General features: G+C 37.1%; 1 protein-coding gene across 1 annotated transcript in view; it reads right to left on the bottom strand.

The window, feature by feature from the left end:
* INPP4B (inositol polyphosphate-4-phosphatase type II B) overlaps positions 1-19846 on the bottom strand; it is a gene marked incomplete at both ends in the record, with an annotated part of 164772 nt that overhangs the window by 105433 nt on the left and 39493 nt on the right. The window contains 2 exons of the mRNA XM_079535101.1: positions 2171-2250; positions 5322-5372. Coding sequence (XP_079391227.1) covers positions 2171-2250; positions 5322-5372 — 131 coding nt within the window. The remainder of the gene's footprint in view (positions 1-2170; positions 2251-5321; positions 5373-19846) is intronic.

The following is a 19846-nucleotide window of genomic DNA, read 5'->3' on the forward strand; positions in this document are numbered from 1 at the left end:
AAGCAGTAGTTCCATTAGTGCTACATAACAAGATCGTTGTTTAGTTTACCAAGTGAAATCCAGATACTTTTGAAGTTGCCTTGAAGTCACCTCAGGCTTAAAACTACAATTGCTTCTCATGTTAATGGAAAATTTATTATATAGACGGGTTTGCTTACCACCCCAAGTCCTTGAGGACCACCAGGCTAATATCAGTTCCATCTAAGAGGAGAGAAAGAGCTACCTAGAACTGCCCTAACAACAGAAACATCCACTTCAACATCTCTAGTGATATAAGGCTGACACGAGCATCCAGAAAGGAAGGTCGAGACAAGTTAGCAATGAAGAAATAGGTGAGCTAGAGGGACTGAAAACAGTAGTTATTCACCTCCAATGCACTTCTCATTAAGTCTCCTAACGGCATAGTGAATATGCAAATTCAGGCCTGCTAATTGGTTCCCATGGCTATACCCTTGTTCCCCAAAAAAGGCTGAAGAACAGAAAAAAAAAGAAAACAGACTGTGTTTGCAGAACAGTGTTAATTATAAATGACAAAGCTACTGACTGCCTGAAAAGCAAATGGCATGATTTCCAGTCAAGCCCCATTCTCCAGTGCATAATATACAACAAATGCAGTTAGTACAGGCTAACGTACCAACTGCCATAAAATCTATTTTTTCCAATACATTCTGAGACACGTAAGCACAAAACTACTGTACTTGTATAAAAATGTTGTTGCCTTCTGTTTATTCTGTGGAACCACAGTCAAGTCTATCTCAATCAACATGGATTTTAAACAAGTTCACTGATAAACAATGTTTTGTAGAATTGTCATACAAATAAATGAAGTCCTGCAATGTTCAATCCATTCTCTGTTTCTAGTATTTCAGCATAACGTTTCCCCTCAAATCTTTGCGAGATTCACCTTACTCATTTATCTACTTCCTGGGGTGGATGACAATGACATGAAGCAGCCACGAAATCATTTCAGGATGGAGTCTTGCTAAAACTGGCTGTACGGAAATTCTGAATTCTAATGGGGAAAAGTTCACACATGTATGTATTATTTTATAGTGATTGCTTGATAAGGAAGTCAAAGAAACAAAGGTGACGTACTTAAACTACTGCAAAACTGACCTTGAAAATTTGAAATCCTCTAAGAATAAATTTTTACAAACATTAAATTGGTATTTATTTAAGTAAACATTTCCATCAGTTCACATTTTATCCAAACCCGTTTTGTCAAAAAAAATTTCAAGTTATCCTCTTGGTATATGTGGCATTTTCTGTATTTGGGTGAAAGTGACATCAAGGCATTTTAACCTCTCCCTGCAAGTTAAATATATATCGAACAATCAGTGCTACAAAAGAAGGCTAGTACAGTAATAGAAAAAATATGTCAAAAAGTTTCCTTTCAAAAATGAGGATACTTTGACATGATGGAACTATGACAACGCCACTGAACACTGCACTTTCAACAGTGAACTCAAGGCTGGCTCCAATGCCGTGTCTGAATCCAATGAATTCATACTGAAACATCACGAGCTAAAATGTTTCCCTTATCTTAAAATAGCTTTCGTTCCTATCTTAATATATTTTATAACCATAAGCGAGCGCTAAAGGTGAAAACTGTATTCGTCAGTACTGAGCTTTAGTAAATATCTATTCTGCACAACCCTAGTTTTCAAACATTGGTCATGACTCTCCTGCTGCTAAGTGTTATGCCACTGAACAGTGTTGTACATCAAACCCCACTGACATTTGGCTGCAAGTAATGATGAGGTTAGGTTATTGCACTTATTTCACACTTGAGAAAAGACTTAATTCATTACGTCCATCATCTTTAAATATGGCTAGCAAATAAACCAGCTAATTGTACAATGCCTATTCTTTAAGACACACATATGAAACCTAACTGAGAATCTTGTACTCCTTTCTAATGGAAACTGTGAAACAAAATCCTCTACTTCCCTGAAATTCTTCCATACGCTTACACCAAAAAATTATAATGTTTCCAATAAAATTAAATAACAGGTATTGTTTTTTGTGTTAGCATATGGCAGAAAAATAAGTACTTGAGGCTGATATCTAACATAAGCAAAGGAATACAGAGTTTCAAACAGTCAATCAGGAATATTAAATGCCATGGATTATTTACTTGATCTGGTTTACAACAGATGAAAACACTTACCTGAGGGTAAGGGTCAACTGTTGTTCCTTTGACTTCACCAAGTCTCCTACTGTAAAAGTCGTACAGCCCAGGAAGCTTCGCTACAAAATGAAGCAGAATGAAAAAAAAAAATCTCTATTGTTGAAATTTTTGAAATTTTAATTGTTATTTTTTTGGTCTTCAAATCTTTCCTTGGTACCTAGAAACATTCCTGCATACTAATGTAACACATTATATGGTAGAAAATTGTTACGTAGCCGTAACATGATTATCAGAAAGTTGTTAAAAACTGGCTTAACGGGCAGGAACTTCTCCCTTTCTTGAGAACCACTCTGACATGTATGTATTTACTATGAAGTTACTTTGCTATGTATTTGCTTGGAAGTGAGTTCAGTAAATTTTCTTTAATAGAAATGTTGTATTTCTCTAGTTTATAGCAGTGTTTGTAAATACTCGTTTCCTTCCTTCCCTCTAAATTGGAGAGGTATGGATTTAAAGAATGGACTGTTTGATGGATTAAGAACTGGTTGGCTGGTAGTAACCAAATGGTTGTGATCAATGTCAGGGCGGATGCCTGTCACAAGCAGTATCCCTCAGGGCCTTGGGTCTGCTTCTCAACATCTTCATCGATGACATACACGATGCAATTTAGTGCACCCTCAGCAAGTTTGCAGATGACATCAAGCTGAGCAGTGCAGTCAATACACTGGAGGGAAGGGAAGCCATTCACAGAGACCTGAATACTCTGGAGAAATGGGTCCAAGTAAAACTAATGAGGAACTCATCTTCCTTGGCTTTTCATTACTTTTTACCCTCTGCTCATACTCCACTACCTAATACTACAATCTGATTTAGTGAAATAAACCAGCGTTGGCCTTGACCTAGGAACAAAGGTAGAGAGAACTGTCTATTATCAGCTTCTACGCATTTATTTTCAATATACAACTGAATACTGCTTGTCATAAATAACTTTTAACTATTTTATTTTGCATTTTTGCAAACTGTATCAAAAGAAACACGTTTGTGTTTATTATTCTACCCTGATTTCACTCCACAGTTGAAATCAAAATAAAATACCACTGAAAACTATACAGAGTCTTGGATCTTCAAATTTAAGAATAATCAAGTTGCTCTTATGTAAAATCAACACACAAGATGCAGAGCCCAACTGCAAACCTGGGGAAAATGAGGATTTGTTACTACTGAGTAAACATCTTCCTCTGGTTAAAAAACAGCAACAAAAATAAACAAAAAGAACCCTGCAGTCTGTTTTCTTTCAAGAATGCTCAGCTAAATATTGAATATTTACATATGGCAATAAATACACATTTATATATTTCTTGTATAGACCTCAGTATAGATATTATATAATAATATAGGCATTATTTTATCTATACTACGATACATTTTCATGCATATTGTTTAAATCCCAATCCCCAATTTACGTAAGCCACAACACCAGACTTAACTTGATAAGCTAGATCAACTGTTATGGCTTATTCCTATCACAAATACAGGCTTAAAATAGGCAGTAATTCATTTCCTGTGTTTTGGTTGGCACTTAACTAGAAGAGGAAAAATGACGGAAGCTAAGAGTCTAAGGAAGGCTGGGAAAACAGTGGATTTGGGAAATGCTGGACAGACAAGAAGACAAAATAAAAGCATATACAAAATTTATCATGAAAAATGAGTTACACAAGATCATGGTTAGTTTTCACTGCCAAATGAAACATATACTTGTTAGCAATACATCCAGGTGTGATGCACAGTCTTGCTAGAGTAGACACACAGACATTTCCATCTTCCTTTAGATCAGTCACGACAGCATTTTTTCTGTTAAAACTGTGGTGGCACAAAGAAAACTGATACAAGTTTGGTGCTTTTTTCTCTGGTACAGCAGACTACAAATCCATTCCAGAATCCAAAGTAAGAATCCTCATACAATCAAGGTTCAGAAGTGACCACACAGTCCTTTCATAGAATCCAGGAGCTTTGGGCACTATATCCACTAACCATCTCTGAGTGCTTCAACTAGCTCTCCAAAACCACAGAAGTGAAGTTGAATAATTTTATGGGGTTAAAAAACAATAAATCCACTTATTTGCTTTTCTCTTATTCTTCTGCTTATTTATAACAAAGCTTCCTTTATCCAGCAAAGCAATTAGGAATTATTAGCAAAATTAACTACACTTGTGAATAATTCCATGACCAAAATGCAGAGTTTAAGGAGTCTAATTTTAAATGATGCTGCACATAAATTTTTTCGAACTGATTTGGAGACAAATCGTGTACCCTGGGGGCCTAAACTGGCAGTCTACAAACCAATTGAACTTAGCACTTGAAAATTAGACTTTAAACTAAACAGCTGCTGTAATTCTAATTACAGAGCCATATTCCAACCTAATTTTGCTAGTGGAATACTTATGTTTATTTATCTGAAAACATGAGTCTTGACTAGTTTGATGAATTATCCCACCTAGCCAAAGAGAAAAGTCTCTGTAATAGTTACCTAAGAAGATGAAACACGTCGACTATTTCACTAAGCCTGTAAGCGCTGCCAAGTCACAGGCTTACTGAACAGTAGCTGAAGTGCTGGAAACTCTGCTAAGGAAGCCCTGATAATGCAGGAAACTCAGCACCTAAGACTTCGAATGTAAAAACCTCACATCCTGTTTGGTCTTTTATTCAGCTCTAGCAGGACTAGTGTTTCCTACCCCCAATAACCTGCATATTATCTGGGAGACTGTAGCTTTCTCAAAAACTAAAAAGAAATCCCAATACCTTTGCCAAAAATAGACCAGACTGGCAGGACTATTTATATTCCGCACTGTTTATACTCTGTATGTGAAAATGAGAAAGAGACTGGCAAGGCTCATTCAGATAATGCAATTCTGTGCTCTCCATCCAGATGGCTTATATGGCAAGTAGCAAGAAGTCTAGGTAGCTGTGCTTGCCTCAGGATAATTTCAACTGAAAACAATTAGTGAATGGGATGACATCAATCACCAAGTACATTGCCCCTCCCTTGATTCATTATTCACTTAAATCAACTTTTTCTAAAAAACCAAGCTTGCCAGCTCCTGTTTAGCAGTTTAAGCAGAATGCCATTCCTCCTTTACATCTGCATCTTTTGATGAGGTGAAAAATCCATTAATATACAAAAATCGCTTACTCCAACATCTGTTCTTGGCTCCTTGTGATCAGGTAGGACAGTGGTGTGGACCTGAGAGGAGGAAGAAAAAAAAGTCAAACTTTTTTTTTGTTACTTTCCAAAAATGGGAAGTACTCACGTATTTTTATTGTTTTTTAATGTTTTCTATATATATTAGAGGAGATTTTTAAGGGATGTATGTGTGTAAAAGAACTGCTCTGAAAGTAATATGTCCTATTTCATTATGTCAGCCCACAGAGTAAGAGGTAGTACAGCAGTAAAGGCTGAACCTCCTCTTGCATTTTGTTGCCACGCAACAGATAGCAGCAGAGGGGCAGCCTGACAGAACAGCATCTGACAAGGTAAAGCATATAAAGCAAAGGTGTCTCAGCGAATACTTTCATGTGGAAAACACTGCAACCACTGACATTCATTATTTCTTGCCGAACATTTATGGAGACGATAAACAAAACACTAATGCATTGAAAGTTGGGCTGTGTGGGCAATGTTTACTTAACAACAACACCATCATAGCATTTGGGAAACAGCGCATTCCTTCAGCTGGTTTAGACTTTTTTTTTAAAAAAAAAAAAGAATGACTTGCAGACCCTTGCACACCACTGGTGAAAATGCAGAGCTAATGGTAATGACCACATTGAAAAATGGCATTTTGTAGCTGAGAGTTCTCTCTATCGGTCCTATTGTGCTCTTCATAGTTGTCGTTTCCTTGGAAATAAGAGATATTACCTTTGGAATGACCTACAGAAGATCGCCTTCCAACCAATAGTCTGACAGCCAGATGTATATGAATACTATATTTCGTAATCCTGGTATTTGACTAAGCCACTTTAAGATATCAAAGATAACTCTGCTGAAGGGAAACTGGATTTGTGATTTAAGTATGTGTGGTGGTTATTTTTACTTACTTTTTTTCTGTATTTGTTTTTTGTTGGGTTTATTTTGAGAGGCATGTTTTAAAATATTCATTAAAAAGAGAAGTCATATATGGGAGCTATAATTTGGTCCCTTTCATATTATCTATTAGTATAGGTCCCCAAACATATTTAATTGCTCAAAATACTACAACTATCAAAGTACATGATGAGGTGTCTCCACAGGCCCAGGTACACATCATTAGAAATACAAAAGGCAGATAGCTTGTAAACAGACAGAAAACGATCCCTTAGCTCTAAACTCAATACACAAAATGCAAGGACAAGCAGAAAAATGAGAAGCATTTTCACAAGCAAATATTCTCCTCCTCTATCACCTGATCAAACAAGCTGTTTTGTTGCATTTTTTTAAAGCTTGTCATAAACTAGTGTTCCCTAATGTACCCAGTGGTATTGTAAAACTACAAGATAGAAATATAAAGGTAGACTTCAATCCTAGACACTCGTTATTTTACCGTAAATTCTGTCTTCTCCTTATGTGCTCCGGATTTTCCTAAGCAAAATGCAAACCTTTGAACAACGAGATTATTAAGAAGCAGTGGAAGATTTAACTTTCCTAGAATAACACACGCTCCCATCTTACCTTGTGAGAGAACATATGTATGAAGAGATCAAGAAAGTAATTAAGAAATACATCTTATAACCTAGGTCAAATAGAAAACATTTACAATGAGTATTCTAGTACTTCTTGGAATATTAAAACGGTTTGTGCATAGTACAGTATGCAACACCAGGAAAAACACTGGGGCACGGAGTGGTGACAGTTTATAATTAACATTATATGTTTCCATAATTCCAGTATCATATACAGAACAACGAGTATCTAACCCGTACTTTTAGTGCACAGATCAGACATCCAAGCATCAAACTTCTCTAGGTATAAATGTTAAATTCAGCTTTAATAACTTTTTTTTTTTTTTTTTAATGATATAAAGCTGCCTTTGCTAAGGAATGTTTCTTCCGGTCAATCGCAGCACTAAGCCACATCCATACACGCCATCAAGAGTTCAAAAGATGGAATAATTATTATTTGTAAAACTTTTGTGTGCGCCTAATTGAAGTCCTGGTGTTTCGGTTAGCGACTGAAGGCCAAGTTCAAAAGGCACCTAAGTTCTGCCAAGAAATAATGCTACATTCTTTACTCAGTTACTCAACCTCAAATCCCCTACAGCTTTCAGTGAACTCCCTGCACTTACTGTTGCTGGCTGTTAAGTTGCCCTGTCCTGTAACCCACCCAGCGCCTCACAACAACCAGATTTTCTCCAGGTGTGACAAAACATTGGTGATGTCCACTGAACAAAGTCACAGAAAATTTGACTTGAACTCTTTAGAACTAGAGTGTGCCAGGAAGGCCTTCAATTTCATCCCCTTGGTGCAACTCCAGCAGCGGTGCAAGAGCACAACCTATGCAAACATCTTACCTTTATATCATCTGGAGCTGCTCAGGGATAGTGAGCATTTGCACTTTTCTTCCCCCTCACAGCCCTCTTGGCATCAAAGGCAAACACTGAGCTCTGCTAACACAACCACCACAACTCCACAGAAAGCTCACAAGGACGCTGTTCCCACCCACCTGCCAGCTACGCTGCACCACCAGCCATTAGAGAGCGACCACGTTGCTTTATAACTCTTCTTACACAAGTGGTAGCTTCACATATGTGTGCTAGAAGGGATGAAAATGCTTTAAGTGGCACTAGGTTCTACAATATCAATGGGCTTGCATAAGATACATACCATTCCAACATGCTTGAACATCGAACATTACAAGAACACCAGCCAAGGCAAAATCACATTGGTCTTTCCAGAATTTGCTTTTGTTATGTGCACTGCAGTGACAGAGGGAAGAAGTTGTCCAATTCGGGCACTCAGAAGCCAGCTTATCACAAACGTAGCAGTAGCGCTGATTACAAAAATCAGCATTTTTTCCAAAGGGTGAGCATGTTTTACATTCCATTTGTTCAAATGAATGTATTGTACAGTCATACCTTGCATGGGGCATCACACTTGCTTGTTTACAGAAAACTTATTTCTAAAAAAAGATACAGATGAGAAACTTTCACTTTCAACAAACAGACCAGCAATTTGCTGAATAGTTCAAACAACATAAAAGTGAGCAAAGTAGAACACTTCCATCAATATCTTGTCAGCTTTTACGGGGGATGTAATGCAAATTCTCCAAGCATTATTACATAATTTTTTTAAGAGTCCATGTAAAGTAAAGAGGAAAATATTTTCCCCAATTGACAAGCATCTAATATTGCAAGGATCTACAGTCCCAATGGTAAAGATAATAGGCAGAGAGATTAACAAGTGTTAAAATGAAAACAGAAGAAAAGTTGAAGATAAAAATTATATCAACCTTAATCAGTTCTTTTGCAGTGGCATAAAACACACTCTCCTTAACTATTTGCATGTCTCCACCATGTGCTGTATATGAAATGACAGTATCAGCTGCTTTTTACCTGAAAGGGTCAAGCAGAAAGGCTGGTATACTTGCATACATTTCGGTACTTTTCACAGGTAGTGGGAGTTAACATCACCCTGCAGGGTGTGGAGCCAGAAGCATTTGTTTGTGCAGCAGTGAGACTAGGTACTGCCTCCAGGCACACTTTAGAAGAAGGAATTCAAAAATAATAGAAAATGCAATGTTCTTAGTCTCTAAGAGTCATCCTAAACTTTCCTACGCAGCTTCTCTGCAACTGAGTATCTTCCTGCTGGCTTCTCTGTGTAGGCTGCACCTCGCACTCTTTCTAAAGAGGTGTAGGTGCGCTTCATTTGTCAACATGGCACAGAACAAGCATTAAGAGATGCCTCCTCATTTAAGTGCCGAAAACTGGATGTATTAGGAGCAAACAGAAATTAGATATTTGATTTGAATTTTTAACACATCTTTATTTACTTACTGCTTATGATCACATGCACCTTCAAAAGAAAATCGAAAACCACAGTTCAGAAATAACAAATTACGTAGGAACTCTTCCCTAAGTGAGTGCATTTCAATAGACATGCAATTCCCATAGCATCCAAGTGGAAGAGGCAGACTGTGCCAAGGGACAGTAAATCCTGTGCCTCTGATTGCTTTGGGACACACAACTGGCTAAGACCACCAAGGCTTATTGACTCAGTGTAATTGTCAGTCGTATCGAAGCTACACTGTCTTGCACCATACCATGGTGGAAGTGATGCAGGCCATATCTAAATAATGGTCCACTGCAGTGCAATTCAGGACTTCACAGGACTTGGGTCTAAGGCCAAACTCAGCATTGCTCACAGCTTCAGTTGCTGACACCGTTAGTCTGGAAATTACCACACAGCCAACTAGATAAACGGCTGCACTGAAGGCATGCTCTCCTCCAACAAAGTTTAAGATTACATACGCCCCAAAACTAAAATACAGAAGTGAAAAATCACACTTTGGAATCACAGTTATAACAACTGCATGATACCTATGTCTACTCACTTCCAGAGCAATTCATATAATAAACAACTAATCCTTGAAGACAAAAGCCCACATATGATTTATCTCTTGCAGACAAGGCAAATATGAAAAAGCTGTAGTTTCTAGCCATATAAATCTAAATTATCTTAATCTGTTTTCACTGTATGCAATGAAAAATGGAAGGAGAAAATAGTTTATAGTATATAGAACACGCACCAGATTCATTTTTCTAGCTTATTTCAAAAAACTTCCTTATCCTGAGAAAAAGGGCTGCCTACTGTAAGGTCATGCAAGAAATTAAAAGTAACAAAAACTGTCTTTAAAAGTTAGAGACAATTAATATTTGAGTCCTGGCATCACTAAAAATAGAAGCTCTACTACTACTAGTAATTAATTTGCTCTTTATTGTGATTTGGAGTTCAGACACTCTGGCACTATCACTTTCTGTTGTACACTGCTTTTAAGGGAGAAGAAAACGTCACATACTACTGTATTTAGTTGACTCTCACCCAAGAGTTAATGCAGACCAACACTGCAAGGAATTCTTGTTCGGCATGATGAAATCATCATCACTCACTCGTAACCAGCTGCTTACAAAGACCTTTGTACTGTGGTTTCAGTGCACAGTTTACAAACATCAAGGAACACCTACACGTGACAGTTCACAAGTTGCAGCAGTCTGAAAAATTGCAGAGGTTTTAGCTTCAACACGTTCAGCTATGATGGGGCAGTGGCAAAACACTGGCTCACCGTAATTATTAATAGCATATTAATAGTATAATAATGCAGTAAATAACTCAATATAATGACCACTCAATTATATACATGCATTTTCTCCATCTCTCAGCTCATTTTAACAAAGCCTAATCATTTGGAAAAAAGCACTCCAGTTGTATGTAAGTACTGGATATTCTGGGCATTTACTAAGTTATAACTAACGTAATAGAAAATCACATGTCAAGTACCTAGTTATTACAGTGAGGCAGTAAGGCACTTGCTTTTTTACCCCATGATGATTTCAGGAAACCACATCACAAACACTTTTTTAACTTCTTTCACATACTGGGACCAATCCGCAAAAATCGAAGGAGTAAAGAACTCCAGTCAGGATGCTCGTGATGCCCTTTTTCCCTCTGCATTTTCACTAGGAAATAGAAATCACAGCAGGCATATTCTGCCTGCAAGCCACTGATGAAGCATTGCTAAGCTTCTTTGGCTCTTCATTTATATGGGCCAGCCAACAGGGAGCTGTTACTTGCTCAAGTCTGAATACCTCAGGCAGTTTATTGCAGTTGCACTATCCAAAATCACCAAAACAGTCTACACAAAAAAAGCAGCAGGTAAATGCAGCCAGGGAAAGCTAGCTGTTAAAGAAATGCATCTCAAAGAACACTCACAGCAGAATAATGATGAAAATAGGACAAGAAAATTACAAAGAAAACAGTGTAGGTACTTCTTTTTTTTCTTTATGAAGCTGTGCATATTACTTGAGCAAGTTATGACTGATCTGTCTTGCTCAGTCTGTCTCATAGTCCGTCTGTCTGAGCATCTTGCTTTCCTGTAGCTGCAGACTAGCCCTAGTGTTCAAGCTCGAATTTCTGGGAAAAATACCTTCCTAAAATGAAAGCATTCAACACTGCTCACAGGGCCTGAGGCACCTAGATATTAAAAAAACAAAAAAAAAACAAAAAAAAACAAATTTCCATATGAATATCAGATAACCTGTGCCAAAAAGCAATACTAGAGAGCCAAAGAACATGTACTCTCTCTGAAGTCCCCCCTGAGAGAAGTGCTTAGATTGCAAGCCAAGGATGGTGAGAAGCATTCAATGAGTGTATGACCAATAGGTAGTCAGTTATTTCACTTCAGTATACGATTCACTACAAAAATAAAGGTAAATACTGCTGGACTGATTTAAAAATGAGCTTGACGGCTCGATAATTTTGTAAGAAGACGAACTTCAGCATCAATGCAGGTAAAATCGCACTGTGATTCTGAATACTTCAACCAAGTTAGAATGAAACTTTTTTTTTCTTTGCAGGATAAACATTGCATTTTTGAGCATGCTAAAGACTGCATTTCACAATTTGTGTTTATTTCTTTAAAAATCACATTAAGTTCTTCAGAAATCATACCTGAAATTCAAAACGACACTATTTGCAGTAACTAGCCAGTTATAAGAACCTAGTATTTAAAACTTTTTGTTACTGGAGCAGACATATCTCCAGTACACATCCTACTTAAGGTCCCTCCAGGAGACACTATTATCACTCTGTCAACCCCTAGGGGCATCTGTTTCAATCTTTTAGAATTGTAGACAATACATAATAAGAATCCCTTCACAAAATTTTTGCATTACAGCTCAGAATTCTTTGCATTTCTGTTCTCACTCTTCTGACTGAAAGGTCAGAAGGTCATTTAAGAAGTTGATTGCTATAACAGTTCTGAGTCATTATCTAATTTGCAGCCAAGCATTATTCACAGAGACCACATACTCATTTGCTCTTCTGCTAATATGATCTTTTAGCTAAGTAATTATTTTCTCTTCCTCACACTGGTCTCTTGATGCATTAGGAAAGAAATCGTACGCCCTCTTGTACTTCATTTGATTAGGATAATAAGCCAAGCTTCTCCAACATATGAGGACACCGTAAGCTTCCATTCCTCAGATAATCTTATCTCGTCCAGTCCTAACACATCTTCCTTGAACAAAAAATGGTCACATTATTCACAGGTTTGAGAAAAAGCCTAACTTCTGTAAATTGAAGGCAGTTCCCTCGACACATCTGGGCATCTTGCTCGCCCCTCTCTCTGTATTGTATCTGCTGCTCAGTTACACTGTAATCAACTCATTACGTGCACTGTCACTTTATCTCAATTGTTTCAAATGCATGAATTCAAATGCTTGTGATAGCAGAAAATGCACAGTCATACACTTGGAGACTACTGTAATTCATCCTGTTTCTATTATTCTTGACTCCAAGCTCCTCAGAACGGATTTGCAGACTGTTTCCTTAGCTGACAGCATATCTTTAAGAGGTGAAGAATCTACTTCACATGCCAAACTTTGCTCAAATACGTGGGTCAGCTTTTGCATATATTTCCACAGAAGCAAAGAAAAATCAGACTTTTCAATTAGAATTGTTATCTTATAATATTTGCTGATAATATTTAAAATACACTAAGGAGGCTGAGTCTGGTGTCCGTATTACTTAGTGGATGGTAATTCAATTCTGTTTCAGGGAACTCTAAAATTTCTCATCAGATTTACTGTGCTACAAGACATAGAAATACAGGTTAGACAAGCGGGAGTAAACACCTTAAATATTCTTTTCCAAACTTGTTTTCTTTGCATCTGTGCACAGGATATATCTCTAAAAGTCCATTTTAGCAAACCTATACAGCTATCTCTTCCCTAGATAATGACCCTTTAGGTCAGAATTAGTCCAGTTCTGACATGCAACTTAATATTCTGTCCGGGGCCCCCTGATGCTTCCTCTGCATTGCTAACAATCCACCCTTGAGGGGAGAAAAATTTTCCCACAAGAACCTCTGGCAGCTCCTGGGAAAAGACTGCAGATGCCTCTTCTGACTTATCAGAAGCTGTTTACTAACAAACATTTCCAGCTACCCAAACATAAAGACTTCCAAAACTGACTGCAAAGAAAAACATACAAGTGTAGTTTTTCATTTGAGAAATTTTGTTCCTAGACTAAATTGCAGTTATGCAGTTCAACCTACATAACTGGAATTAAACTACTAAGTATATAAACACCAAAACAGACTACTCATCAGCCATTTTTAAACAAACAATCTTTGATGGTGCTCTGACCATTATACAGACCTCTCTCTCCTAAGAAACTGAAAGGTTTATTTCTTTATTAAAAACAGAAATTCACTGCTGACTTCAGAAATGATTTCAGGATGGAAATCTCATATCCCCTAAGCTATGCTTTCTTCTTTTCAGGTACAACGTAGGTGTCACTGTGGTCTACTATACCTTTTGCAGCAACCTAGGCCTATTTTTGTACCTACAATTCAATGCAAAAGCAAACATCTCACTACTCCTTTTCTTCCCAATACTATGCTGTAAAAGAGATAAATTTAAGGATATTTCATTGTTTTCACCAATGAAACTATATTCAGTCACTTTCACAGAAAAAGCACGTGACTATGATCTCAAACACTTTGCAGACAATCATTTCCCTCACCTGTATGCATAAGTTATGTAAGTGAACAGGCACCCTCTCTGTGATCTTTCCTGATGTTTCAAAGTCACGCCATCTCCATTCCAGCCCACCAGACAGGTATTTTCTGGGAGGTATCCAGCTGTCAGCCACAATACTATAGCTTATTAAGTTGCCACAACGAGGAGATGGGAAGTTACAGCACAAACTCCTGTGACAGCTGTTCCCCCCACTCTTTCATATTTCACACACAGTTCCTTCACCTTTGATGCACAGAACTATTTTTCACGATTGCATCCTTCATTGCTTCCAACAGTGCTCTGCTAAGATGATAGCAGTTGCTGACTCACCCTTTACCTCCTCAGCAAATAACATGAAATGCCGTAGGATGGAGAGATTTTAAGTCAGTACTGTATCTCAGGATACACAAGATTTGATGCTAGAAGAAGGAATCAAATTTTTAAAGGCATTTATTTCAGTGCTGCTGAACAAAAACTCTTTTTCTTGAAGAAATACTGTCACTAAGTTTCCCTAGCTCGTCTGCACCCAACTCCAGTCAGCTCATTAGAAAACAGTTTAGTTTGAGCCTCCTCACTAGTATGAATTCCACTGAACTAGACCCACATCTACGTAAACAGACTCAGGGAACATACCTGTATTTTAAATAACGGTTCTCAGATCAAAATAAGTATTAGAAATGCATTAGACAGTGCATTCAGTGAAGAATAATGACAGAGAACAAAGGAGTACATTTTAGCAGTAATGTTTTTCTGCCATGCTGATTAGTAAACAAGTTTTTTTTCCTAAATGAATCAAAGGTGCAGACCTATCCTCGCATACATAATGATAATTTGCAAAGTTGTTAATGGCTGACTAGAGACACTACAGTTGTCCTAAGAGTGACTTGAAAACAACAAGATTCTACTTACTACACTGCACGTACACTATACTTCTAAAAGTAGTCTTGAGAATGAAAATAATTTGATTTGTCAACTTCCCAACAATAGCTTGGTCACATTCAAGCAAAGAAACACAGCAAGTCTTTGCAAATATAGGCTTCATTTCAGTGGTGTTCGTCTAAACTTGATCCAAGTACAGAGGAGTCTTCAGTTTCTCCTCCCACATAGAGTACACTCTTATTCTCTGGCACAGTGAAAAGTTACTTTTAAAAGAAAAGCATTTAAATACAAGATGAGTTACATGTATCACAGTTACCATGTCAACGTATGATGATCTGTTCAGCCTGAGGACAGGTTGTGATGTAATGCCCTGAACAGCACAATATCCTATGTAGTCTGACAGGATGGTAGATCCTGTAAGTTAATATTCAGAGATTTCCCCTTTACAACTCACATATCTAAAAGTGAAAAAGATGTATGCCACGAAGAATATCTTACATATAAAATAATGAATGATGTTTATAGAGCTTCTTACAACACATACATAAATTCTGTATAAATAATTACAGATACTCTGCCTCTATCATTATGATTACAGAAGCTGCCTGAAGTCATGTTGCAAACTTCCCCTTTAACTAACACTGGGAGCAACGCAAAACCACTCTGAATAAAATGCACGAATCTTTATCTAATTTTAGTAAGCATGTCAAGACAAACTAATTTAGCATGAACGTAAAGGCTCACGTGCCTAGTTTTCAAATAAATAATATGAAATTTCCCAAGTCAAAAAAGGCCACATTCAACAGTTGAATACAAAACAAATAAAACCCCACACCCAAATGGGGACCCTAAACGGGGTTTTTAATTTCCAAGTTACAGCTAGTCAGGATGGTTATTTATAACAGTAACAGCCACATTTACAAATGACAAAAAGATTAGAATGTAATGAGGGCAATGAATACTAGAGGTATTTGAATGTACTGTACTTTAAGCCAGTAATTTATTCCACCTAGGAGTGGAACAAATGAAAAGGGGATAAAATAGCTGACAACAAAGTAGATGCACAGAAAATGAAATTGAGAATCAGTCACATCAGAGCAGTTTTAAGTCCTAAGTACTGCACGTCCTCCTCTAGCAGCATCAGCTGGAAATAAGCATATGTACATGTAGCACTAGCTTATTTTGCTATTTCAAATTCAGTCAGTCACACCAACTGATCCATACTTCTTCGTAGTACTTGGTCTTATTTATTGTTCTCATTTCAGATCATTTTAAGCTATTAATAAAATACATAATTAGGTTATAAGGATTGTGTCAGACATTGTACTTATCAACTGGCTTTTTCCAAAAATACCAGAAAAAATTATTAACTGAATATCACAAAGAAATACGGATACAAAATGGTGAAACTATCAGCGAAATAAGCTACAAAAACCTATTTGTATTCCAAACTCAAGCTAAGAAACATGAGAAATGAGATGAGGAGGAGAGGAGCGAACAGTCTTCATTCAGGAAAGCAGTCTAGATTTATGCATCATTTAAACTGCTCTCTAAATGTCACTGCTCTCCCACATGATTAGAAGCTGCCTGCAAGAGGTTACTACATCTTCCTAACAAGTGAAAAATCCTGTGTTCACATATATTCACCAATCTTGATTCTTATTTCATACAGCACAAATACCATAGGTATTCATTTGCAATGAATATTGAAATCCACCCCCCACCCAACTTAAAACTCTCCCCAAAGCATGCCTAAATTTATTCTATTGTTTGTACACAGTTATAAATTAAAGAAACAAAACAATCACAATGCTTTCCAGTGTTTTTACTAACCAAACACTATATTAAATAAATAATTTAAAATATCCAAAGGGTTAAGAATTTAGCTACCAGGACATCAATCAAACAAAAATTTCCTTGTGCGTTTACTACGATTTCTTCTATTTGCATAGAAACATAAGGGTAAGTAATTGTTTTTTTTACTAAGAGGTACAAGAGCAAAAATGGGAAATTAATATGAAGTACATAAATTGCTTATTTATACACCTTCAGCGGAAGCAGTCTACAACAGAATCTTTTCCTTCTATCACATTCTATCATTCAGTGAAGTCATTCTGCTCAGTTCTAAGCATGAAAAGACCTTTAAAACAATAACTAATTTAATACTACTGCAAGAACTTAAAACTTGTCAGCATAAGCATCAATACAATCTCAGAATCAGCACCAAGAATGCTATAAAATTCATCTTCATTTTGAAGCAATACTATAGCAATAAAACCCACGCTAATGTTCTTCGATACCTCACTCCCTACAAAAACGAAAACATAGCTGAATTTATTTGAAAGTCCGCATTCAAATATAAGAACTGAACATTTTAGAAGGTTCTGATTCAAACTGCATATGAAACCTCTGCTTAAGACAGTATTTGGATTAATAAAATACGTATGACAAGTCTGATTTCAACACTGCAGCTTATAATTCTCATCCTCCTACACAGAGATCACGGCACAGAAAGGCAAAGAATTGTGCATCATTCTACACACCACAATTACTTTGCAAGCCTGTGAGCAGTTCGCAGTTGCATCTATCTCAAGAGGAATAGTTTATGAGCTTATGAAGGTCCACCGAAATTCTAAGAAATCTCACATTTGCTTTACAGGATATCTGTTCTCCTCACCATCTGTAAGAGTTAAAACCAAGATCCACTGAACAAATTTCAAGAATTCGTGAACACAAAAATGACAACTTTTAAACCTCTATGAGGAGAGGAGAAGCTTAATCAATGCATGAAGTAGCAAATACTTGAAAATCTAGAAGCTGTTTATCTGTGATATTACAAAAACTCTTCTCTGATCTACATTAATCTCTGGAATGTTAACACCTAATGTACCATCTGGAACATAACACTAATATCAACTTAGAGCCAAAAACCCCCACCCTCCAGAACTGAGTGCGTGGGCTACCGGATTCTCTGCACATCAGTCCAGAATGTCAACACTGCTCCTCATCCTTTCTGTCACCACCATTTTTGATTCTACTGTCACAGTTCCATTTAGCTGTTCACTTTTTCTCCTAAGTAGCATTTTTCTTTTTCACACATGTCAATTACTTCCCATGAAAACTGTGTATAGGAAGAGTTCCTGTGGTGAAATCCTGTGTTCCTGCAACTCACTTAACACACCACCATCTCTCACTAAAAGACAAAAGGAATGGTATTTTTAGCCTCTGTAATTAAGAAATTATTTAGATTACACGACACCCACAAAACACCCAGACCCTACTTTACTTCAAAACTCGTATGCCAGCTGCAATGTACCTACTTCCCAGAGAAGATAATTTTGCTTCCCTCACCAAATAGATTCATGAAGAGTACTGCAAGGCCCTGCAGAGGGAAGTTGATATTTACATCTCATCCTTGGCAGTACAAGTAAGGGTCACACAGCAGAAGCAGTTTTCCAGGATTTATGCACTTCCTCAGAGTTTCCTGAGCTGCTATGCCAAACTTCCACTCTTTCCAATTCTTCATTACCAAAAGTCTAACTCTGAAGTTTGCAGTAGTTTCCATTTCATTTTTTAAGCATTACAACTGAAGCATAACATCTCAGTATAACATATAAAGAACAAGCACAGAAATCACATTATTAGAAAAAAATATTTTCCTTTTAGTGATTTTGTTTTTAAACTCAGCTGTTGGAAGTCTTTTTTAAAAGACCCATTTGTTGCTGAACGACATGCATCAGGCCTCCTGTTCGGTACATCAGTTTTGTGACTTCCATGGATCACCCAAACAACGAAGCCTACTTGACTTCTAACTTCAGTTTGTATGTGAAAATACTAGCGCTGCACAATTTGTATTTAAATAAACTTAACGTTTCCCAAATAACAGTATGAAACTACAGCTACAAGAGTCACCATCACCATTTCCAGTATTAGTTCTATGGCCACAAACAATCAAATCCTGCAGTGTTTCTACATAGATCAAAAGCCCTTTTACAATCATAAACTGAACTTTAAAAGCATCTACCCTCAAGGGACCTCCTTGCCAGTACAAAGCTACCAACACAAATTTAAAAAGGAACTGCAAACAAAATGGTTCAAGTCAAGTCTACCAGACTTTTTTTTTTGCTCATCCCAAATCAGTTTTTATCAAATTACAAAGAATTACTCATGTTTTTAATCTTTTTTTTTTTTTTAATCTACTGAGGTACAGAAGCTTAAGATCTCTCAAGAGCATAGCTATTATTCTTTTTTTGATTCATTGAAATAACGGTGTTATCGCAGTGAACAATTCTTTCCAGTAAGTAAAATCTGCAAATTGACTATCATTTCATCTTGACAACATTTTTCTGTAAAGATAAGCTATGGCACCTAGCAGATAGCTTTTAAGAAACCCACACTTCCTGAGCATTTCCAGCAGTGCTTCCATACAAACAAGCAACAACAAAAGCCACTTCCAGTTACGCATTTTAATTGTATTAACAGCAATATTTTTTCCTCTCACTTTTTTCTCCCCTTTCTCACATCCTCTGCTGATAACAAACAGTTCTAACACATTCTTTGCAACTCCTGCTCTATCAGCTGCCCATGAACCACCCAGCAAAGCAATTCCTCTTGCGTGGAGGGCAGAACGAAAGGCTGCCCTGGGGCACGGAACCAATACAGCACATACACTTGCTCCCGAGAAACTGGGAATCACCACCATTATGCTGAACCTATTCTCAGAAAATATTTCCACCTCTTTCTACATTTACATAATTTTCTTCCAGTAATGAGAAACCGAACTAAGTTCTACTCTTAACCTGCGGTAGACAGTTCTTGGTCATCAAGTTCACATGACAAAGCCAAGTCCCCTCTGTGTTTTGAACATAGACATCTGCAGCCTCTTTTTATACAGCCTTTGAAACTGGACCTTCAGGGTTTCAAATTCAAAAATGATAGTTCATAATTAGGCCCTTCATCTCCCCTTCAATAGGAGCCACAGCACGTGGAAAAATACTGCTGAATGTTATATGCCAGTGTTTACAATATGATTTCATACCAATTCTTTGTTGTACAAATATTTAACTGC

The sequence above is a fragment of the Tetrao urogallus genome (genome assembly GCF_951394365.1).
Source record: "Tetrao urogallus genome assembly, chromosome: 4".
Taxonomy (NCBI): domain Eukaryota; kingdom Metazoa; phylum Chordata; class Aves; order Galliformes; family Phasianidae; genus Tetrao; species Tetrao urogallus.